Source organism: Bombina bombina, chromosome 5 (genome assembly GCF_027579735.1).
Source record: "Bombina bombina isolate aBomBom1 chromosome 5, aBomBom1.pri, whole genome shotgun sequence".
In the NCBI taxonomy this organism is placed as follows: Eukaryota; Metazoa; Chordata; class Amphibia; order Anura; family Bombinatoridae; genus Bombina; species Bombina bombina.
Genome location: NC_069503.1, coordinates 55,778,561 through 55,803,880, shown reverse-complemented (window position 1 = coordinate 55,803,880; position 25,320 = coordinate 55,778,561). Strand labels below are relative to the sequence as shown.

Sequence of the window (25,320 nt, the reverse complement as noted above, 5' to 3'; positions counted from 1 at the left end):
TGAATGTTCTGTTATCCTTGAATGTTATAACATTGCATGAATATAATAATATATATGATAAATTTACACCAAGGGCTATTTAGTGTTATAGAGTATTTGTATGTGTTTTCACACTAACTTATTTCTTTTTATGTCTGATATAATCTTGGTGAATATTATGATTTATTGTAATGTTAGATATTTTACCTCAGTTAACTTGAATAATTAAGGAAAAGGGGATAGCCAGACTGGGTTAAAAAGGGATAATAGAATATTGGTATATTGATGTTTTGATATTTAACCCTTTTTTCACTGTGTGTTGTATTGGTTTTGAGTATCCTGACTATATATATAATGTAATTTGACAAATGGTTATCTTGTACCTTATGAATATGCTGCCGTTTGAAGGCACACTGAATTAGTGAATTGTTGTCTGCTCTAATTTAGTGAGTAAGGGAAATGCATGCTCTCTGCTGACACTTCATATTTGGTGTATGCGTGCTGACGGCAACATAGGATTAACGAATAACAAACAAACTAGTATTGCAATTTATCTGGTTGTAATGCTTTATATATCCTTGCTGTAATATTCTCTGAAATGGCTTATCTGTCTATTAGAGTATACAGTATTAGTTAAAAACAGCACTGTTAATGAGATGTACTTTGGTTCCGTTTTTACTTGTTGTCACTATCTTTTTAAATTGAAGTATGGGCAAGTGTGAGGGCAGGTACTGCCCAATATAAGGATGGAGTGTGTACATGTTCATTATGTCTCTGATGAAGCGCCACTAGAGGGCGGGAAACGCATCAGACACCTTGTTTCTGTGTTTGTGAATTTTATTTCTTATGCAATAAATTTGCTAAGTTTGGCATTTACACTGTGTGCGGCTCTTCTATTGTGGCTGGAGAATAAAACCTTGTTGTATAAAGATTTTCTTAAGGAAACCCTCTAATTTTTTATCCATTGGATCTAGGAAAGCACAACTGTCCTCGACGGGGATAGTTGTACGCTTAGCTAGGGTAGAGACTGCTCCCTCCACCTTAGGGACCATCTGCCATGGGTCCCGTGTAGCGGCATCTATGGGAAACATCTTTTTAAAAGCAGGAGGGGGAGAGAACGGTACACCTGGTCTATCCCATTCCTTCGTAATAATTTCTGAAAACCTCTTAGGAATTGGAAAAACATCAGTGTAAACAGGCACTGCAAAGTATTTGTCCATTTTACACAATTTCTCTGGGACTACAATGGTGTCACAGTCATCCAGAGTCGCTAAAACCTCCCTGAGCAACAAGCGGAGGTGTTCAAGCTTAAATTTAAATGCTGTCATTTCAGAGTCAGACTGAAGTAACGCCTTCCCTGAATCAGAAATGTCACCCACAGATAGAAGCTCTCCTGCTTCGGCTTCTGTACATTGTGAGGGTATATCAGACATAGCTACTAAAGCGTCAGAAAGCTCTGTATTTGTTCTAGCCCAAGAGCTGTCTCACTTTCCTTGTAACCCTGGCAGTTTGGACAATACCTTTGTGAGGGTATGATTCATAACTGCCGCCATGTCTTGTAAGGTAAACGCATTGGATGCGCCAGATGTACTTGGCATCACTTGCGCGGGAGATATAGGTTCTGACACATTGGGAGAGCTAGGTGGTTTAACCTCCCTTTTGTCAGTCTGAGAAACCTCTGGTGATAAATCTTTAAAACCCATAATATGGTCTTTATAACTTATAGAAAGGTCAGTGCATTTGGTACACATTCTAAGAGGGGGTTCCACAATGGCTTCTAAACATAATGAACAAGGAGTTTCCTCTATGTCAGACATGTTTAACAGACTAGTAATGAGACCAGCAAGCTTGGAAAACACTTTAATAAATGTGAAAAAGCAATTAAACAAACGGTACTGTGCCTTTAAGAGAAAAAAAACGACCACATAAACTGCAAAACAGTGTTAAAAAGTAGTAAAGTCTATGAAATTTTTACAGTGTGTATAAGAGACTAAAGCAGCATTGCACCCACTTGCAAATGGATGATTAACCCCTTATGCCCCAAACCGGATTAGAAAAACTGTAAAACCGTAAAAAAAACTGTTAAACACACTGCCACAGCTCTGCTGTGGCTCCTACCTGCCCTTAAACACGATTTTTGCAGGAAAAAAAACCCTCTATAGTGGTCCTAGATGCCAGAGGACTCCTTTAGGGAAGCTGGATGTCTCAGTCTGAATATCAACTGCGCATAAAGTGGCAAAAATAGGCCCCTCCCACCATGCACTCAATGTCAGAGGGCCTTAAAAAAGTACTCCTAGGAGTGATCTAACAAGCCATGTGGAAAACTAGGCCCCAAATAAAGATTTATCACCCTCAGAGCAAAAACATTTTTTCTGTAAGTTATGCAAACGTTTTTACACTAAGTAATATGAGAGTTAACATGAATATTACCCTTATTTTGTAAACATGATCCCAGTCGTTGTTAAATCACTGTATCAGGCTTACCTCAAATATACCAGGCATTGTCAGCATTTTCTAGACCTTATCATCTCTCTAGAAAAAAATATACTGAACATACCTCAAAGCAGGTGATCTGCAAACCGTCCCCCCAACTGAAGTTTTCTTTCCATACTCTTCAGTTATGTGTGAGAACAGCAATGGACCTTAGTTACAAACCGCTAAGATCATCAGCCTCCAGGCAGATTCTTCTTCCAATTTCTGCCTGAGAGTAAAACAGTACAACGCCGGTACCGTTTAAAAATAAACTCTTGATTGAAGGTAAAAACTACACTAAGTCACCACATATCTCTTGATACTTCCTTTCTTGTCGAGAGTTGAAAGAGAATGACTGGTGGTGGCAGTTAGGGGAGGAGCTATATAGACAGCTCTGCTGTGGGTGTCCTCTTGCAACTCCCTGTTGGGAAGGAGAATATCCCACAAGTAATGGATGAACCCATGGACTGGATACACCTTTACAAGAGAAATGTCTGTGTATAAAAAGTCTTGCTGGTGATTAATAATCTGGGTTGGTGTAGGTTGGGGGTTAATTTGATATTGTTTTATGTACTGTTAAAGGGACAGAAAAGGCAAAATTAAACTTAAATGGATTGGATAGAACATGATATTTCAAACAACTTTCCAATTTACTTATATTATAATTTGTGCTTAGTTCTCTTAGTATCCTTTTTTAAAGTGTAATACTAGGTGAACTCAGGAGCGTGCATGTATCTTCAGACAGCAGTTTGCAAGAACATTTATAGCAATGATTTACATAGTTACAAACACTGCTGCACAGAGTGCTAAATACATGTGCACACCCTTAAAGGGACATGAAACCCAAAAATTTTCTTTCACGATTCAGATAAAGAATACAATTTTAAACAACTTTCCAATTTACTACTTTTATTTCATTTGCTTCCTTCCCTTGTTATCCTTTGCTGAAATGTTATCTAGGAAAGCTCAGGAGCGTCAAAGAACCTAGTTTCTAGCTGCTGATTGGTTGCTGCATATTTACACAGATTGTCATTGGCTCACCCATGTATTCAGTTTGAAACCAGTAGTGCATTGCTGCTCCTTCAACAAATGATACCAAGAGAATGAAACAAATTAGATAATAGAAGTAAATTAGAAAGTTGTTTAAAATTGTATTCTCTATCTGAATCATGAAAGAACATTTTTGGGTTTCATGTCCCTTTAAGCTCATATAATATCAGCCTCCTATGTTTACTCTTTAACAAAGGATACCAAAAGAACAAAGCAAATTAGATAATAGAAAGGAATTGGAAAGTTAGGTAAAATTGCTGCTCTATCTGAATTATCAGCATTTAACTTTCACTTTTAGATTTGCTTCTGTATTTGATGATGTTTTCCTAATTATTCTGTGATATTGTGTTTTTATTAATACAAAAAAGCCACAAAATACTGGTCTGGATTACAATCACTTTTTATTTGCATGAAAAACATTGCATATCATTATATAGTTAACAGCAGCATTACATGATATATGCACACAATGGTATAAATATACCTAACACTTGTGCTCTTGATACAAAGGGATTTATCAGACATATAATGTTCCCTTTATATATACAGTATGTGCTATTATCAGTTCTTGTGGCTTCTAACTAACATGAAAACATATAACAGACATAATATCAAGTTACAGAACATGACACACATATTACATACCCAGTATAAATGTAGGCTATAGTAGCCATTTACATTAAACTGATTATGATCACATGACACACATATTACATACCCAGTATACATGTAGGTTATAGTAGCCATTTAAATTAAACTGATTATGATCTCTGAGAATTTTAAGAGGGCCAATATAATCTTGATTCCAAAGGCCAATAAGGACCCAACAGATATGATCTCGTATAGACCTATTTCGCTACTAGGACTAGATTATAAAATTTTGATGAAAATCATTGCGGAGAGGATGAAACCTTTAATGCCAGCGATTATCCACCAAGATCAGGCAGGGTTCATTATAGGAAGAGCATCTGAGATGAACATAAGAAAAATTCTACAGGTAATATGTCAATATGGGGGGGATCGCTCTGCCCTGCCGGAGGCCTTCCTGCTATCCTTGGATGCAGAGAAGGCCTTCGACAGAGTGGAGTGGCCCTTCCTGACCCAAGTTTTGGAGAGATTTTGCTTTAGGGGATATTTTAAGGATTTTATTGATAAGATCTATACAAATGTTAAGGCTTCCATTTTGATTAATGACTCTATGTCAGATCCTATTATTTTGACAAGAGGCACCCGTCAGGGCTGCCCGATGTCACCATTATTATTTGACCTTATAATGGAACCCCTGGCTATTAAACTGAGAGACCTATTGATTGGAATCATTATAGGACAAACAAAACTTAAAACTGTCTTGTTTGCGGACGATCTCCTGCTATTTGTCGCTGAACCAAAAAGGCAAATCAGTGCGATTATGGGATTGCTTGAACAGTACGGTGAGGTTTCGGGCTATAGAACAAATTTTTCAAAATCAAAAATCTTGTGGCATAAAGAGAACCCTGGGGAATTACAAACTTTTCAATTTATAGAAACCAAAACTCTGGAGTATTTGGGCTTAAAAATCTCAGCTAATGCAACAGATTGGTATAAAGACAATTTTGGTATAATACTAGAGGACAGTAGAAATAAATTAAAATCATGGGCATCACTTCCGGTATCGTTGTCGGGAAAAATTTCCCTTTTTAAGATGTTTATTATTCCTAAGATTCTATATACGTTAAGGATGCTTCCTTTCTTGATAGATAGAAATGACTTAAACCATTTTAATCAATCACTAAGGCTGTTCCTATGGAGTGGGAGAAAACCAAGGTTGAAACTAACTAAACTATATCAGCCCTATAATAAAGGGGGCCTCGCTCTACCTAATTTAGAGCGCTACAACCAGGCGGCAATTCTACGCTTCCCCCTTGATTGGTTATCAAGGTCCTTTTTATACTCCGAAGAGTCCATAGAGAACCAAGTTTGTTTGCCGTTATCTTTAAACTATGTACTCTGTGCCACAAACAGAGAGCTAGGTAAGAGCTTTCTGTTACACCCCTTGTATAGGGATATAATAAAAGTATGGAGAAATCTGTCTACCAGTATTGGAACAAGCCAAAATATCTCAAAATGGATGCCGATAAGCGGTAATCCTCATTTCCCCTTAGGTAAATCGGATATCTTTAAGAAATGGTCTCCAGAGAGACCATTAGTAGTGAATGATTTTTATAACTACACCACAAATAAAGTATATACATTTGATAGGTTTCAAGAAAAAATTCCTGAAGTACAAAAGAAACATATGTTTTATTTTCTACAAGTTAAGGATTATATCCTTAAACTGACTAGGATAGCTCCTCAACTATGGAAGATTCATCCTTTAATTGATGTTGCTAAAGTTAGAAAAGGTCTGTTATCTTTTATATATAAACTATTACTGTCTTTAGATGAAAACTTAGCATTAACAGAATTGGCATCTTATTGGACATCAGCGGTTAATTCCTCTAATCTGGAAAAAATACTATTGAAAAGTCTAATTACCACTCAAAAGCTACTCCCTTCATCTTACCATAGAGAAATTCAATTCAGACTATTACATAGGGATTATTTTATTCCACGTAGAGTGGCAAAATGGAATAAAAATGTGCTTAATTGTTGTTCTAAATGTCATTCGATTGATCCAAATTTAATTCATCTGATATGGAATTGCCCTAAATTAAATCAATTCTGGAAGAAATTAGAATTCTTTTTCTCCATTATATTTAAAAGGAAAATCTACTTAACCAAGGAATCTATTTTTTTTCTTAGATCCCATTCTTCATGGGATAGAGATATCAATTTTCTGGTGGTAGCATTAACAATCACTAGAACACTCATTTTTAGATACTGGATTATAGATAAAGTTCCGTCAATAACGGAAGTAAGGAAATTACTATTAGATGCAGCAATTAAAGCGGTTTATGATCTTAAAATAGGAGGGAATTCAGGGGAAAAGTTTTGTAATATCTGGAAGCTTTTTGTTTGCTCTCAGGGCAATGATTTCACATATTGTATAGAACAAATTATAAACATTAAGTTAAATTAGGTTTATTGACCGGTTGAGCTGGAGAGAGGGACGCGTGGGGAATTAGAGAAGGTTCTATATTACATTTTTTTTTTTTTTTTTTTGTTGTTTGTTGGTTTTGTTCAAATGGATCACGCAAGAGGGTTAAAGTACTGCGCATATGTGGAGTCGGTATGCAAATGATGTTAGTGTATTTCTTTTCTGCTTTTTTTTTCCTTTCTGTATTGTTTTCTTTTTTGTCTTGATGTATAGATATTTACTGAATATATGCAACATGTTTTATATAGATTGTTATACTAAATAAAATAATAAAAAAAAAAAAACTGATTATGATCACGTATGTACCGGTTACTGATATTGTGTCTCATTAAATAAAATCAGTTCCCCTCAGTAATTCCTCTGGTATATAACATGTACAATGCTAAGCATCTATTGCTATAAGAAAAGGTTTATCCACATGATGTGCACATTAAATATATCTCCCAGATGTCAATCATTTGAGACTGATGTTCTTGTTTATATAATTCTCTAACACTCTATTCATATAAAGAGTCCTTTATTCTGTAAATATAATTATTTCCTCCCCTATGTAAAACAAACATACAACTCCAAACACTGGCGTATTAATAAACAACACTGGGGGTGCTTTGGTGGTGAATGGCTGTGTAAACTGGTCAGTATGAGGACAGATCTGTATATTCCTGTGTGGTGTTTGGATTCTATCATATTGATATGAGAGAAACTGAGGTGCACATATATAGAGGTACAAAGGACAGCAGGAGAGCACTTCCAATCTGGGGCTTTTATAACTGGGATTTAGAAAGTATTATTTACAATAGGATCCTTTTTGATGCTTCTATTTAGAGAGTTTGTCCTCTTTAGGATAATTGTAAAAAGGTTTGTACACTGTGTATATAAAGTTTATTTGTGTGTAAATATTTGGTGTTTTTTTGATACCTGATTTCAATAAAAACCTTTTTTCCACTTTCTAAACATGTAAAAGGTTTCTTCCCTTGTGAATCCTTTCATGAGTTTTCAGATTATTCATAAGTGTAAAACCTTTTCCACACTCTGTACATGTGAAAGGCTTTTCTCCTGTGTGACTCCTTTCATGCCTTTTCAGATCACACTTTTGTGTAAACCTTTTTCCACACTCTGTACATGTGAAAGGCTTTTCCCCTGTGTGAATCCTTTCATGCCTTTTCAGATTATTCATTTCTGGAAAACATTTTCCACACTCTGTACATGTGAACAGCTTTTCTCCTGTGTGAATCCTTTTATGAGTTTTCAGACTTGTTATTCGTGTAAAACTTGTTCCACACTCTGTACATGTGAACGGCTTTTCTCCTGTGTGAATCCTTCCATGCTTTTTCAGATCACACTTTAGTGTAAACCTTTTTCCACACTCTGTACATGTGAAAGGCTTCACTCCTGTGTGACTCCTTTCATGAGTTTTCAGTTCACTGTTTTGTATAAAACTTTTCCCACACTCTGTACATGTGAAAGGCTTTTCTCCTGTGTGAATCATTTCATGAGTTTTCAGATTACGTTTTTCTGTAAAACATTTTCCACACTCTGTACATGAGAAAGGCTTTTCTCCTGTGTGAATCATTTCATGAGTTTTCAGATGATGTTTTTCTGTAAAACATTTTCCACACTCTGTACATGAGAAAGGCTTTTCTCCTGTGTGAATCCTTTCATGAGTTTTCAGATTCCTTTTTTCTGTAAAACTTTTTCCACACTCTGTACATGTGAAAGGCTTTTCTCCTGTGTGAATTCTTTCATGACTTTTCAATTCACTCTTTTGTGTAAAACTTTTTCCACACTCTGTACATGTGAAAGGCTTTACTCCTGTGTGAATCTTTTTATGAGTTTCCAGATGATTACTTCGTATAAAACATTTGCCGCACTCAGTACATGTGTGTGGTTTCTCACCTGTGTGAATTTTGTTGTGTTCTAGTAGATGAGACTTCCATCTAAAGATTTTCTCACATTCTGTACATTTGAAAGGTTTCTCCTTTGTATGAATCCTTTGGTTAGACTGTAGACTTTTCCCTTCTTTAATATGTTTTGAAAACTCAGTAAATGTGTGTGATTTATCATCTGGGATAATAATTTCACTAGATAACTCATAAATGTTTTCCTCTTGTTTGATTACTAAATTATTCTCTGTACATAATGATTGCTGCCCAGCTCCTGCCAATTCACCGTCTTTTAATATCTTTTGTGATATCCCCCATGTTTGTGAATAGTCATTGTTGTCTAAGATTTTTGGATTTTGTGGTATCATTCTGATGCTTTCTGTAGTGAAGGATGGATATGAACTATTCAAGTGTTTGTCTACATAAAAAGAAATGGAATAAAGAAAAATAAGACTGTTTATTCTTTATAATATAATCCATCTTAATAAAAAAAAAACATTTTTAATACCCAAAAATGCCTTCTGTTTTGTATTTTTAAACATATTTACCTGTAAATCACAAATTAAAAAAGGACGACATAGAATGTAAACATTACTACATCATCGTAAACTAAATGACTGAGTTGTGGGTGTTACACACATGGGAACAAGGTAGGCATAAGTGCAGTTATGGGTGTTCTATGAGCGAGATCAGGGCAGAGGAAGGTAGAGTTGCAGGTGTTCTGAGAAATTAACCAGGTCAGGGGGTGAGGTTAGGCAGTTGTTGGACATGGTCTATCTAAAAGAACAGAGGGGGGAGTAGTATTTTTTTCCCTCCTCCTCAGCCCAATGGATGTTGCTCCTTCTTTATAATGTCACTGACACAAATGTTCTTAAAGATGCAGATATAAACATAATAGTTTATATTTGTTTAATGAGTGATCTGTTCTATTTTCCCAGTAATTAAAGTCAGCATAATATCGATTTTACTCACCTAACCCATAAGAGTTCATGCTGATAACAGGCTCCAATGTCTGTGCTCAGGAAGAAGGTTCCCTTATTCAATTCAGTTACATCAATACCTGATATCTCTCAGTGTTCTAGCCGTGTCTGTAAAAAAGTATATTAAATGGTTTAGACAGATAATAATAAATAATGGTTCTGATTAACTGTACGTATGGTATACTTAAAGGCACACATAACAATTCATGTGATGCAGATTAGTTTATTACATATGCAATAATAATTTACCACAAGCATTTAGTACAGTAAACTATGTGGGTGTTATAATTGCCCCTTATATATTAATCTTCCCAGATCTATACAACATAATGGTAGAAAATCTATTTAATTGGGGCCATATCACAAATTTACAAATATATTATAATTTTTGTTTTCTATCATTTATATGAAACAATATTTTCTCCTGAAAGAAATGTTTAAAATCAGTTGTTTAAATATAAGTTAAACCGGATACTGCAATATTGGTATTGTACTTCCTACTAATTCTCACTGTCAGACATTTTGTCATGTGCTCCATCCCCAGTCTTTTAACTTCTCTTGGTCAATACTGAGTTGTCTTAAATCACACTGCAAGATAGGCACTACAATGTTCATTTCAATTGCTATCTTGGATAGAGTTAAGAAAAGAAAGATTTTTTTTGTTTACAAGGAGTGATAATATAATGAGATATGTTCTTTTGGCAAATTCAGTCCATTTAAAAGGACCATAACATATAGAATTACAAAATCAACAAATGCATAATAAAAATACAATGCAATAAAACCTACTTCTCTTTTTAAAGTCATAGTAAATTGTTTTCTGATAAATGTAGTTCTGCACCTGTACCATGTGACAGCTATCAGCCAATAACAGACACATATTTTTATATAATGTGAAGTCTTGCATATGCTAAGTAGGAGCCAGTGCCTCATAACAGGTAATTTAAAAGGCTGTGTACAATTTGATAATGGAAATAAATTACAAACAGCAAACAGTTATTTTTTTTAATTAAATTGTTTTATTTGAATTTTTAAAAAATGAACACAACATGAATAACATTGCCACATAGCATTTGTGGAATATAGTGAAAGTAAAATATAAATACAAATTACAGTCACTGTTGATAACATAAATTAGAGGCGTAGCATATAATCAGAGTATCCGTGTGACCGTAAAGAAATGAAGGATATTTCTAAAGAGGGTGAAAAGTAGGAGAGGAAAGAAGTTAAAGAAGGGGAGGGGGTGGGGGAGATGAGAAGAAGGTTTTGTGTCACAGGTACTTGTTAGGTTATATTGTTGTTTTCTGGTCCCATATAAATATAATGTCTAAGATAAAATCAGCTTTACCTTGAAAGCAGTAGTGGAATTTTTCCAAAGAGAGAACATGATCACTTCCTTTAGCCACATTTGTAAGGTGGGTGTTGTCGCTTTTTTCCAAAATCTAGGTATTAAATCTCTTGGCGCAATTTATCATACATTGTAACAATTTCCTATGATACAGACAGGGGATTTGGGGGAGGTCATTGAGGAGTATTATGGAAGGGAGAATTTCGAGTGCTGTGCCTAATATTGATTTAATGTGTAAGGTGATGTTTTTATCTGAAGGCAATGCCAGCAGATATGGGAGAGTGCCTATTTCAACGCAATGTCTCCAACACAGTGTGGAGGCACCAGTGAAGATACTGTGGAGTTGGTGGGGTGTGAGGTACCATCTTGATAGGATTTTGTAGTTAAGTTCTACAATGATTGGGGAGATGGATGCTTTCTTAGTCAATTTAAAGAATTTGCTTCATTGTTCTTCTGTAAATGTTTCTTGCAGTTCATTTTCCCACTTAGTTATGTATAGGGGTTTATGTGTTGGGAAGCAGCCTCTAAGCATACTATAAATTAATATATAAGGATTCAAATGGTGTGATAGGTCTAACGAAATTTAGCTTATGTGGATTTATTTGGATTGCGTGACAAATTTAAAGATATACAAACCATTTGTGAAAAGGTGTTCCTTTATGTTGTAAGTCATTTTGCGTTCTGAAATGTCCATCTTTAAACAGTGAAGATATTGGTAGTTGTTGTAATTGATCGGTTATGGAGATTGTTTGTTTCAATTCGGGCTGGAGGAACAATGGGTGTCCCCAGAGTGGGGTGAGAGGGGATATTTGGCTTGAGATTATGCAATTTAATTGGATGGTTTTGTCCCATGTTTTAAGTGTGCATGCTACATAGTAGTTGGTGGTGCATGTTGTTGGTCTGTATCTTTTAGGGATCCAACACATCTCGCCCAAAGAAGGACGATTGGGGAGTGCTGCTTCTAGTTGGACCCATGGCTTAAACGGGTTGTTATGATTCCATGCAGCAATACGTGCTAGATGGGTAGCCCTAAAGTAGTCAGGTTGGGAATTCCTAGGCCACCATCTTCCCTGTTTAGGTAGAAGGTCTGTTTTGCTACTCTTGGTCGGTGGTATGATCACATAAATGTTTCTATTGTGTTATGAAACAGCGAGAGGGTAGATCAAGTGGGAGTACTTGAAATAGATAAAGGTATTTTGGGAGCATTGTCATTTTTACAGCATTTACACGACCGATCCATGATAAATGGCCCTGTTTATGCCATGATTCTAAAAGCTTCTGGGTATCATTTTGTAATGGAAGATAATTTAAATTGAATAGCTCTGTTAAGTCTGGTGTAATATTGATGCTTAGATAGCGTATAGAGTTGGAGGTTGAGAATAGGATGTTTGAAGTTATATATGTGGTTTTGTCTGTCAGGTTAATGGGTAGGAGGGATGATTTGTCCATGTTGATGTAAAAAAGTTAGAGATTACTTTATATGTATCAAGTTCATTTAGGAGAGTGGGGATGGATGTGCTTGGGAAGCCTATGGTGAAGATGATGTCTACGTACAGTAGGCATTTTTGTTCTATGGTACCAAATTTCAGTCCTTTGATGTTTGGATTACATCGGATATGTGTAGCAAAAGTCTGAACTGTAAGGGCAAATAGGAGGGGTGATAGGGGGTAGTGCTCTAAGGTACCATTTTTAATGGAAAATTTGTCAGAAGTTGAGTCATTAGAAAGGATTACAGCCGTAGGGTTTGTGTATAGGGCCTTTATTCTTGTAACTAATTTGGTAGAGAACCCAAATTTTAACAAGGTGGACCACATGAACTCCCAGTCCACCCTGTCGAATGCCTTCTCAGCATCCGTAGAGAGCAAAATAATTGGGCTTTTGCTATTATTGGAGTAATGTAGAGTTTGAAGTATATGAATGGAATTGTCTTTGGCTTCTCTGCCGGGGATAAAGCCCACCTGGTCAGTATGGATGAGGTAGGGTAGGACTTTATTTATACGGCTAGAATCTTAGCATATAGTTTTACATCTATGTTCAATAGGGATATTGGCCTATAGTTACCTACTTGATCAGGGCATTTGCCTGGTTTTAGAATAATTGATATGGTAGCCTCCAAGAGGTGTTACGAGAGATTGCCAGTCTGGTCTATCGATTGGAATAGAGTAAAGAGTTGTGGGCTTAATTGTGTTTTAAGTAGATGGTATAATTTGGGGGTGAAGTCACCTGGGCCTTGGGCTTTCCCGAGTGGGAGGGATTTTATAGCCATTAGAATTTCTTGTATATGGAATGGTTGGTCTAAGGTGGAGGAGTCTTCTGCTGTAAGGGATGGGAGGTTAATATGGGCTAGATAATCTGTAATGATGTGTAGTATTTAGTAAAGTCCTTTAGTATGGCTCTACTATCAAAAGAGGCGAGTCCAGAATGGCTAATAAATGTTTTGTATTGCTTTTTTTTGAGGGATCTAGCTAGCATGTGACCTTTTTATATTGCTTTCAACAAAAAAAAACTTTGCTTTCATGGTGAGGGAGCGCGAATGCACATTTTTTAATTATATAATTATTTAAAGTATCTCTGTCCCGCTGTTGAAGGGAAGTCGGATTAAGTTTATGTGCCAGTTCGGATTGCATAAGTTTAGAGGTGAGAGTATTATATTGTGCAGTTCTTTGTTGATGTTGTCTCTTCGTGTGTTTGATGAGTTCCCCCCGTATATAGCATTTGTATGCTTCCCAATAGTTGGAGTTAGAAGTGTCTAGGGGATTATTAAAAGAAAATAATTCAACTGTTCTCTCCTTGATGTCCATAAGGATGAGTGGGTCTCAAAATATAAGATCATTGAGCCTCCAGCTTGGACAGCTAAGTGGTATAGAGGACCAAGTGAAAGTGTTAATCACTGCGCTTTGGTCCGACCATACCGTATGTGTTATCTTAGAATCTTTTAAGTTAGATAGTGTGGTTTGGTCGCAAAGTATGTAGTCAAGGCAGGAGTAGGAGTTTTGTGGATGTGACAAGGTGTAGTCCCAAAAAGTGGGATGCGTAATCTGCCAGGTGTCATATAGTGGGAGGGTTTGGAGAGCATGCCGGTTAGCCTTGGTTCGTCTATTTCCCATATAAGATTTCCCTGTGGATGTATCTATTGCTGGGTTGAGTGGAAAGTTAAAGTCTCCTCCTATAATAGTCGGGCCTTTAGCATTATCTATTAGTTGGTTAAGTGCCTTACGAAAAAACATAATTTATTCTTACCTGATGAATTTATTTATTTCTTGACACGGTGAGTCCATAGATCATCTTAATTACTGTTGGGAATATCACTCCTGACCAGCAGGAGGGGGCAAAGAGCATCACGGCAAAAAAATTAAATACCACTCCCCCTATCCACAATCCCCAGTCATTCGACCAAAGGGAAAGGAGAAAGGAAGTAATATAAGGTGCTGAGGTGCCTGAGGTTTATAAAAAAAATAAACTGTCTGAAAAACACAGGGCGGGCCGTTGTCTCACCGTGTCAAGAAAGAAAGAAATTTATCAGGTAAGAATAAATTATGTTTTCTTTCTAATGACATGGTGAGTCGACTGATCATCTTAATTACTGTTGGGAACCAATACCCAAGTTAGAGGACATGGGAGGGACAAGACAGGAAACCTTAACAGAAGGCACCACTGCTTGAAGAACCTTTCTCCCAAAATAAGCCTCTGCTGAAGCAAAAGTATCAAAATTGTAAAATTTAGAAAAAGTATGCTAAGATGACCAAGTCGCGGCCTTGCAAAGCTGATCTACAGAAGCTCCATTTTTGAAGGCCATTTTTGAAGGCCCAAGAAGATGAAACAGCCCTCATGGAATGAGCCGTGATTCTCTCAGGAGGCTGCTGACCAGCAGTCTCATAAGCCAAGAGAATAACACTCCTCAACCAACAAGAAAGAGAAATAGCCATAGCTTTCAGACCCTTATGCTTCCCAGAAACAACAACAAATAAAGAAGACTCACGAAAATCGTTAGTCGCCTGCAAAAAAAATAATAATTCAATGCACGAACCACATCCAGGTTGTGCAACAAACACTCCTTATGAGAAGAAAGATTAGGACACAAAGGAGGAACAACAATCTAATGATTAATATAAACCTTGAGAAGAAAACCCAAGTCAGTACGCAGAACTATCTTATCAGAGTGAAAAATAAGAAAAGGCGATTGATAATGTAAGGAAACTCTTCAAGTCGAAGAAATAGCAACTAGAAACAAAACTTTCCAGGATAACATCTTAATATCCAAAGAATGCATAGGTTCAAAGAGGGCCTGTTGAAGAACTTCTAAGAACCAAATTAACACTCCAAGGTGGAGTAGCAAACGTAAACACAGGCCGAATTTTAGCCAAAAAAAAAATATATAGAAATCCTGACTCTACTCCAAGGGTAGCCTCTAAATTCACACCAATACAGATATTTATGCCATATATTATAATAGATCTTTCTAGTCATAGGCTTACGCGCCTGAATCATAGACTCAATAACCGACTCAAAAAAACCATGCTTAGATAAATTAAGCGTTTAATCTCCAAGCAGTCAGCTTCAGAGAAATGAGATTTAGATGAAGGAAGGGCTCCTGAAGTAGAAGGTCCTTCCTTAACGGAAGTCTCCAAGGTGGCAAGGCTGACATCTCCACCAGATCTGCATACCAGATCCAGTGAGGCTACGCTGGTGCAATGAGAATCGCCGACACCCTCTCTTGTCTGATCCGAGCAATGACCCGAGGAAGAAGGGCAAATGGAGGAAATACGTATGCCAGACTGAACCTCAAAGGAACTGCTAGAGCATCTATCAGTACAGCCTGAGGATCCCTTGACCTTGATCCGTACTTGCGGAAGCTTGGCATTGAGACGAGATGCCATAAGATCAAATTCCGGTTGACCCCACTTGAGAATCAAACTGGAAAACAACTCCGGGAGAAGTTGCCACTCCCCTGGATGAAAAGACTGTCTGCTCAGAATCCGGTTTCCAGTTATCCACTTCCAGAAATGTGAATGGCCGAAAGACCATAACTGTGAGCACCCGTCCACAGAAAAAACCTGAACACATCCTTCATGACTAAGGAAATCAGAGTACCTCCCTGGAGGTTGAAGAAACCACAGGGGCTATATTGTCTGACCGGAACCTGAAAACTGGGCTAAAGTCAAATGAGGCCAAACCTCAGAGCATAGAAATCACTCTCAACTCCAAATATGAAGGGGAGAACAGACAACTCCTAGAATCATAGTCCCTGCACCTACAACAAAAACCAGATTCCACCCCAGCCCAGCTGGCTGCCGTAAAAAAGTCTCCAGAGCATGTGACCTGAGACCGATCCCTGATAGAACCATCACGGGAAGATACCCTTGTCAACAGAACTAGATTCTCTGAAATAATCCCCATTGCCCCATCAGAGCATGCACAACTGCAAATCTCTCAACCGGTATCTAGCAAGGGAATGATGTCCATAGAAGACACCATTAGACCAATCACCTCCCTACACAGAGCCACTGATTGTCGAACAGAAGAGTAAAAAGAGGCAAAAAGAAAGATCTTGGCTCCTCTAACCTTTGTGAGACAGAGTTACATCGATAAGGAGAAAATATAGTTTCCCAAAAGATCTCTGCTTTATGGCTATAAGAATTATTTTGTGTAGCATATTCGTGCCATATAGCACTAATACGTTTTCTATATTCAATATTGTTAAATAAGTAACGAGGGAAGGAGTAACCTCTGGACGGCTCAGAATTATTATTACCCAGCCCAAGCTCCAATGAGATAGGGGCATGATCTGAGATGATAAACTCTCCTATTTGGGCTTTAACACCAGTTCCAAATAATCTATCTGAACTAAAAAAAAGTCAATGCAGGAAAACGATCTGTATTGTTTAGATTAATATGTAAATGCACGTGTGTTAGGGTAGATATGTTGCCATATATCCCTGATCTTAAGTGCACTACAAAAGGTTTTAAGAATTCTTGCTGCCTTTTGAGAAATTTTAATAGTTTTTTTGTTTGGTGGTCTGGAGTCTATCAATATTATTGAAGACCATGTTAAAATCACCAGCCACTACCAGATTAGAATTGACATGATTAAACAATTTAACCTTTAATTTTTCCCAAAAAGACTCATCCGAGTTATTTGGTCCGTATACGTAACAGATAGTATATATCGTTCTCCAGGATCTAACTCCTGTAAGATAATTTGATAATCTAGTCCTTTTCTAAATAAAATAGCAACACCCCGTTTACGGGATGCGCAGGGAGTAAAAATTCTTGCACCCAATTAACTTTAAATTTTTTATGTTCTATTTCTAAAAGATGTGCTTCTTGCAAAAGGATTAAGTCAGCCTTACATTTATTAAGGTGTGCTAGAATTCTTTTTCTTTTGATCGGGCTGGTAATACCTCCCACATTCCAGGACATGATCCTTAGCTTTGACATTTTATTTTAAAGGGCCAGCAAGAGAGCGAAGAGGTGAAGAAAAAAAAAAAAAAAAAAAAGGAGAAGCCCAAATCCCACCTTCCTCCCTCCAACTCACCAACTTGATTAAAAAACAAAATTTATGCTTACCTGATAAATTTATTTCTCTTGTGGTGTATCCAGTCCACGGATTCATCCATTACTTGTGGGATATTCTCCTTCCCAACAGGAAGCTGCAAGAGGATCACCCACAGCAGAGCTGTCTATATAGCTCCTCCCCTAACTGCCACCTCCAGTCATTCGACCGAAGACAAGCAAGAGAAAGGAGAAACTATAGGGTGCAGTGGTGACTGTAGTTTAAAAATAAAAAACACCTGCCTTAAAATGACAGGGCGGGCCGTGGACTGGATACACCACAAGAGAAATAAATTTATCAGGTAAGCATAAACCAGTCCACGGATTCATCCATTACTTGTGGGATACCAATACCAAAGCTATAGGACACGGATGAAGGGAGGGACAAGGCAGGCGCTTAAACGGAAGGCACCACTGCCTGTAAGACCTTTCTCCCAAAAATAGCCTCCGAAGAAGCAAAAGTATCAAATTTGTAGAATTTAGAAAAAGTATGAAGCGAAGACCAAGTCGCCGCCTTACAAATCTGTTCAACAGAGGCCTCATTTTTAAAAGCCCATGTGGAAGCCACCGCTCTAGTGGAATGAGCTGTAATTCTTTCAGGAGGCTGCTGGCCAGCAGTCTCATAAGCTAAGCGGATTATACTTCTTAACCAAAAGGAAAGAGAAGTTGCTGAAGCCTTTTGGCCTTTCCTCTGTCCAGAGTAGACAACAAACAATGCAGATGTTTGACGAAAATCTTTAGTAGCTTGTAAATAAAACTTTAAAGCACAAACCACGTCAAGATTGTGTAAAAGATGTTCTTTCTTTGAAGAAGGATTAGGACACAGTGATGGAACAACAATCTCCTGATTGATATTCTTATTAGATACCACCTTAGGAAGAAACCCAGGTTTGGTACGCAAAACTATCTTATCTGCATGGAAGATCAGATAAGGGGAATCACACTGCAAGGCAGATAACTCTGAAACTCTTCAAACCAAAGAGATAGCTACCAGAAACAGAACTTTCTAAGATAAAAGCTTGATATCTATGGAATGCAGAGGTTCAAACGGAACCCCTTGAAGAACTTTAAGAACTAAATTTAAACTCCCTGGCGGAGCAACAGGTTTAAACACAGGCTTGATTCTAACTAAAGCCTGACAAAACGCCTGAATGTCTGGAACATCCGCCAGACGCTTGTGCAAAAGAATAGACAGAGCAGAAATCTGTCCCTTTAAGGAACTAGCTGACAATCCCTTCTCCAATCCTTCTTGGAGAAAAGATAAAATTCTGGGAATCCTGACTTTACTCCATGAGTAACCCTTGGATTCACACCAATGAAGATAATTACACCATATCTTATGATAAATTTTCCTGGTGACAGGCTTTCGAGCCTGAATTAAGGTATCAATGACCAACTCGGAGAAACCACGTTTTGATAAAATCAAGCATTCAATCTCCAAGCAGTCAGACGCAGAGAAATTAGATTTGGATGGTTGAAAGGACCCTGAAGTAGAAGGTCCTGCCTCAGCGGTAGAGTCCATGGTGGAAGGGATGACATGTCCACCAGATCTGCATACCAAGTCCTGCGTGGCCACGCAGGTGCTATCAAAATCACCGAAGCTCTCTCCTGCTTGATCTTGGCAATCAGACGAGGGAGCAGAGGAAACGGTGGAAACACATAAGCCAGGTTGAAATACCAAGGCGCTGCTAGAGCATCTATCCGCGCTGCCTTGGGATCCCTGGACCTAGATCCATAACAAGGAAGCTTGGCGTTCTGATGAGACGCCATGAGATCCAGTTCTGGTTTGCCCCAAAGTTGAATCAACTGTGCAAACACCTCCGGATGGAGTTCCCACTACGCCGGATGAAAAGTCTGTCGACTTAGAAAATCCGCCTCCCAGTTCTCTACTCCTGGGATATGGATAGCTGATAGATGGCAAGAGTGAACCTCTGCCCATAGAATTATCTTTGAAACCTCCAACATTGCTAGGGAACTCCTTGTTCCCCCTTGATAGTTGATGTAGGCTACAGTCGTGATATTGTCCGACTGAAATCTGATGAACCTGACCGCAGCTAGCTGAGGCCAAGCCTGAAGAGCATTGAATATCGCTCTTAGTTCCAGAATGTTTATCGGAAGGAGTGTCTCCTCCTGAGTCCACAAGCCCTGAGCTTTCAGGGAGTTCCAGACTGCACCCCAGCCCAGAAGGCTGGCATCTGTCAATCCCTGGTCTCTTGATCCAGATTTAGTAGAGGGGACAAATCTGTGTAATCCCCATTCCACTGACTGAGCATGCAGAGTTGCAGCAGTCTGAGATGTAGGCGGGCAAACGGCACTATGTCCATTGCCGCTACCATTAAGCCGATTACTTCCATACACTGAGCCACTGAAGGGCGAGAAGTAGAATAAAGAACACGGCAGGAATTTAGACGTTTTGAGAACCTGGCCTCTGTCAGGTAAATCTTCATTTCTACAGAATCTATCAGAGTTCCTAGGAAGGAAATTCTTGTGAGAGGGGATAGAGAACTCTTTTCTTCGTTCACTTTCCACCCATGCGACCTCAGGAATGCCAGAACAATGTCTGTATGGGACCTGGCGATTTGAAAATTTGACGCCTGTATTAGAATGTCACCTAGGTAAGGGGCTACTGCTATACCCCGCGGCCTTAGGCCCGCTAGGAGTGACCCCAGAACCTTCGTAAAGATTATTGGTGCCATAGCTAACCCAAAGGGAAGAGCTACAAACTGGTAATGCCTGTCTAGGAAGGCAAACCTGAGAAATCGATGATGATCTCTGTGTATCGGAATGTGCAGATACGCATCCTTTAAGTCCACGGTAGTCATATATTGACCCTCCGGGATCATAGGTAGGATGGTTTGAATAGTCTCCATCTTGAAGGATGGGACCCTGAGAAATTTGTTTAGGATCTTGAGATTTAAGATTGGTCTGAAGGTTCCCTCTTTCTTGGGAACCACAAACAGATTTGAATAGAAGCCTTGCCCCTGTTCCTCCTTTGGAACTGGGTGGATCACTCCCATAACTAGGAGGTCTTAAACACAATGTAAGAATGCCTCTCTCTTTATCTGGTTTGCAGATAATTGTGAGAGGTGAAATCTTCCTTTTGGGGAAGAAGCTTTGAAGTCCAGAAGATATCCCTGAGACACAATTTCCAACGCCCAGGGATCCTGGACATCTCTTGCCCAAGCCTGGGCGAAGAGAGAAAGTCTGCCCCCTACTAGATCTGTTACCGGATCGGGGGCTGATCTTTCATGCTGTCTTAGAGGCAGCAGCAGGTTTTTTGGCCTGCTTTCCTTTGTTCCAAGCCTGGTTAGGTCTCCAGACCGGCTTGGACTGGGCAAAATTTCCCTCTTGTTTTGTATTAGAGGAAGTTGAAGCTGCGCCACTCTTGAAGTTTCGAAAGGCACGAAAATTAGGCTGTGTGGTCCTTAATTTGTTGGACCTATCCTGAGGAAGGGCGTGACCTTTTCCTCCAGTAATATCAGAAATGATCTCCTTCAGTCCAGGCCCGAATAGGGTCTGCCTCTTGAAGGGAATGTTGAGAAGCTTAGACTTTGAAGTAACGTCAGCTGACCAGGATTTAAGCCATAGCGCTCTACGCGCCTGAATAGCAAAACCTGAGTTCTTAGCCGTTAGTTTGGTTAAATGAACAACGGCGTCAGAAACAAATGAATTGGCTAGCTTAAGAGCTTTAAGCTTGTCAAGGATATCATCCAATGGGGTTTCTACCTGTAGAGCCTCTTCTAGAGACTCAAACCAGAAGGCCGCAGCAGCAGTGACAGGGGCAATGCATGCAAGGGGCTGGAGAATAAAACCTTGTTGAATAAACATTTTCTTAAGGTAACCCTCTAATTTTTTGTCCATTGGATCTAGAAAAGCACAACTGTCCTCGACAGGGATAGTTGTACGCTTTGCTAGAGTAGAGACTGCTCCCTCCACCTTAGGGACCGTTTGCCACAAGTTCCGTGTAGCGGCATCTATGGGAAACATCTTTTTAAAAACAGGAGGGGAGAGAACGGTACACCTGGTCTATCCCATTCCTTAGTAATAATTTCTGAAAACCTCTTAGGTATTGGAAAAACATCAGTGTAAACAGGCACTGCGTAGTATTTATCCAATTTACACAATTTCTCTGGGACTACAATGGCGTCACAGTCATCCAGAGTTGCTAAAACCTCCCTGAGCAACATGCGGAGGTGTTCAAGCTTAAATCTAAATGTAGACATATCAGAATCAGGTTGAAGTGTCTTCCCCGAGTCAGAAAAATCACCCACAGATAGAAGCTCTCCTTATTCGGCTTCTGCACATTGTGAGGGTATATCGGACATAGCTACTAAAGCGTCAGAGAGCTCTGTATTTGTTCTAGCCCCAGAGCTGTCTCGCTTTCCTTGTAACCCTGGCAGTTTGAGAGTATGATTCATAACTGCCGCCATGTCTTGTAAAGTATACGCAATGGGCGCGCTAGATGTACTTGGCGCCCCTTGAGCGGGAGTTATAGGCTCTGACACGTGGAGAGAGTTAGTCAGCATAACTTCCCCCTTGTCAATTTTCTCTGGTGATAAATCTTTTAAAGCCAGAATATGGTCTTTATAACTTATAGTAAGATCAGTGCATTTGGTACACATTCTAAGAGGGGGTTCCACAATGGCTTCTAAACATAATGAACAATGAGTTTCCTCTATGTCAGACATGTTTAACAGACTAGTAATGAGACCAGCAATCTTGGAAAACACTTTAATTAATGTGAAAAAACAGATTATAAAAAACAGTACTGTGCCTTTAAGGGAAAAAAACTAACACAAAAACTGCAAAACAGTGAAAAAAGCCGTTAACTCTATGAAATTTTTACAGTGTGTATAACAGACTAAAATAGCATTGCACCCACTTGCAAATGGATGATTAACCCCTCAGGCTCAAAATCGAAGCCAAAAAACGGTAAAACCGTTATAACAGTCACAAGCAAACTGCCACAGCTCTACTGTGGCTCCTACCTTCCCATAAAACGACTTTTGTAGGCACAAAAACACTTTACAATATGTCAGGGGACTCCTTCAGGGAAGCTGGATGTCTCAGAATGTAAAAACAACTGCGCAATAAGTCAGAGGGCCTTAAAAAACTATTCCTAGGAGTAAAATAACAGCCATGTGGAAAACTAGGCCCCAAACAAGATTTATCACCTCAGTAAAAAAACGTTCTTTATGAGTGGTGGCTGGCACAGCAATTAACCACAGTATATGCTGTGTGAGCCTGACACACAGGCCTGATAGAAAATGAAATTAGATTACACTAGCAAAATGATTTAAAAGTATTTTTTTTTTAAATTTACACTAATGTTAAGCAGATATGAGTGGTGGCACTAATCACAGTATATGCTGTGAGCCTCACACACAGGCTGAAAGCCAGGCAAATGCAAATAAAATTACAAATTAAAAAAAAAAAAAAAACGACTGAAGTTCAAGCCCTAAAAAGGGCTTTTTGGGCTGAAGTTCTAGCCCTAAAAAGGGCTTTTTGGGGTGCTGTCCTTACAGCAGAAATTAGATGAGTCCTTCAGGACTGTAGTGGACACTAAATACACTAGCCTAGCTATCTATTTCCCTATAATGTCAGCAGCAGCAGCACTAAACCTCCTCTCACTAAGAAAGCAGGATCGTAATGAATCTAAAATGGCTGCTGCCCAGGAGATGGGAGGGTCTGTGAGGGAGTGTCTGCTGCTGATTGGCTCAAATGTGTCTGAAGGCTGTGAGATACAGGGTCAAAGTTTCCTCAATGATGACGAATAGGGGGCGGATCGAACATCGCATATGTTCGCCCGCAGCGGCGAACCGAACAAGCTATGTTCGCTGGGAACTGTTCTCCGGCAAACTGTTTGCGACATCACTAATTGTGGGTAGGGGGAGTGGTATTTAACCGTTTTTGCTGTGGTGCTCTTTGCCTCCTCCTGCTGGTCAAGAGTGATATTCCCAACAGTAATTAAGATGATCCTTGGAGTCACTGTCAATAGAAAGAAAAGGTGGGTGTGGGTCGGTTGGGGGTGTATATATTAGCTATTGTGAGGGGTCTACCATATAGTAAGCCCACTTATTAGAACTCTACCGTCAGTATCAGAATATTTATTTAGTAGTTCAAAGCAGGGATAGGCACAGACAAAGGCTGTGGCGGACATTTTCCAAAGTATAGACCTTAGTGAAGGACACCAAAGTAAATTTCAAATTAAAAATATTATTTTATAATGCTTGGTGTTTTTATACTGATGCAAATACCAATGATCCTATAACAGCCCTCCTCTGGCTATACCCATGAGCCAGTGTCACTACTGTGTCTTTGTATAATGCTGGGTGTTATTATACTGATGCAGATACTACTGATTCTATAACCAGCCCTTCTCTGGCTATACCCATGTGCCAGTGTCACTACTGTGTCTTTGTATAGAGCTGGGTGTTATTATACAGATGCAGATACAAATCCAGTATTTTACTTACATAACTTATCACCCAATATCACGAACAGTCTCTTGACAAGCCACTAACTTTATTCACACTACATATTTTTTTTTTCTTCCTATTTTCTAATCAGAAAGAAAATATATACTAAGGTTGTGGTGGACACTGCAAGGGCTGGTCACGGACACTAGTGTCCATGTACGGACACCTTGCCTGTCCCTGGTTCAAAGGAGGTGCCTTTTTTGATGGAGATACCCATATCATTCTTTTTAATCTGGGCCAGAGCTAAGAAAGTGCTGGTCATAGTAATATGTAGACAGTTTGGGTTCATTGTTTTTTTAAAGTATGTTTCTTGGGTTACAAGAAGGTCAATTAGCTTTTTATAGAAGTCATGGAAGGCAAATGACCTCTTTTCTGGGAATAAGAACCCATTGACATTTTGTGTTGCTATTGTAAAAGTTTTAAGTGTTATGTGTTTACTCATTTATTTGAGTGTGTAGGAGGTATAATTATGGGGATCAGATATAACCGGAGAGCAAAACCGGAATATGTGTGGTCATATCAAAGCAGAAGTGTAGTATGTACCAGATAAAGATTGAAGTCGGCTAAAGGTAAGGGAGGGGGAAGAAGTGTTAGAATAAAGTTAAAGGGGAGGAGAAAGAAGAGAATTAGGTTTAGTACTCTACTTTACTGTAGAGAAGGGGGCTAGATACAGTATGTTGAAACCCACCACCGGTGGATATGAATTATTGCATGGTAACAAAGTTGGGTGGGGAAACAGATTATAGTACATCAAGGAAGTTTAGTGACCTGGTTCAAGTATATTGAAAAATTGAAAAAAGGGGGACAAAGGTATTTATACTCTAATGAATGAATGTCATAGCATGAGAAAAAACCATAAATAAAATACAAAAACCTCAGAAATCCTTACATTTAAACATTGTAAAGACTACAAACGTGTCTGAGAGCACAATTGGAAACTGTATTGCTATGTCAAATCAGCATTAATAACAACATGAACAATGTTAAGCAACTCTGAATAACTAAACATACTTCATTACCATAGTAGGTAATAGTTATTAACGTTAAGAATGAAAGAACTCGCAAACTCCTAGAGTCATAGATGGTGATTAAAGAGACAGTCTACACCAGAATTTGTATTGTTTAAAAAGATAGATAATCCCTTTATTACCCATTCCCCAGTTTTGCATAACCAACACAGTTATATTAATATATGTTTTACCACTGTGATTACCTTGTATCTAAGCCTCTGCAGACAGCCCCCTTATCTCAGTGTTTTTGACAGACATGCAGTTTAGCCAATCAGTGCAGACTCCTAAATAACTCCACGGGAGTGAGCACAATGCTATCTATATTACACACATGAACTAGTACTGTCTAACTATGAAAACCTTTCAAAATGCTCTGAGCTAAGAGGTGGTTTTCAACGGTTTAGAAATCAGTTTGAGCCTACCTAGGTTTAGCTTTACAAAAATACCACCAAGGGAAAAAAGCAAATGTAATGATATAAGTCAATTAGAAA

The 25,320-nt window shown here is 38.6% G+C and overlaps 1 protein-coding gene across 1 annotated transcript in view; it reads right to left on the bottom strand.

Moving 5' to 3' along the window:
- The window catches only part of LOC128661304 (zinc finger protein 845-like), a 271,855-nt gene that overhangs the window by 214,000 nt on the left and 32,535 nt on the right, over positions 1-25,320 (bottom strand). Inside the window, exons 2-3 of the mRNA XM_053715575.1 lie at positions 9,433-9,548; positions 7,536-8,878 (exon numbers count right to left, since the gene is read on the bottom strand). Coding sequence (XP_053571550.1) covers positions 7,536-8,878; positions 9,433-9,451 — 1,362 coding nt within the window. The 5' untranslated portion in view covers positions 9,452-9,548. The remainder of the gene's footprint in view (positions 1-7,535; positions 8,879-9,432; positions 9,549-25,320) is intronic.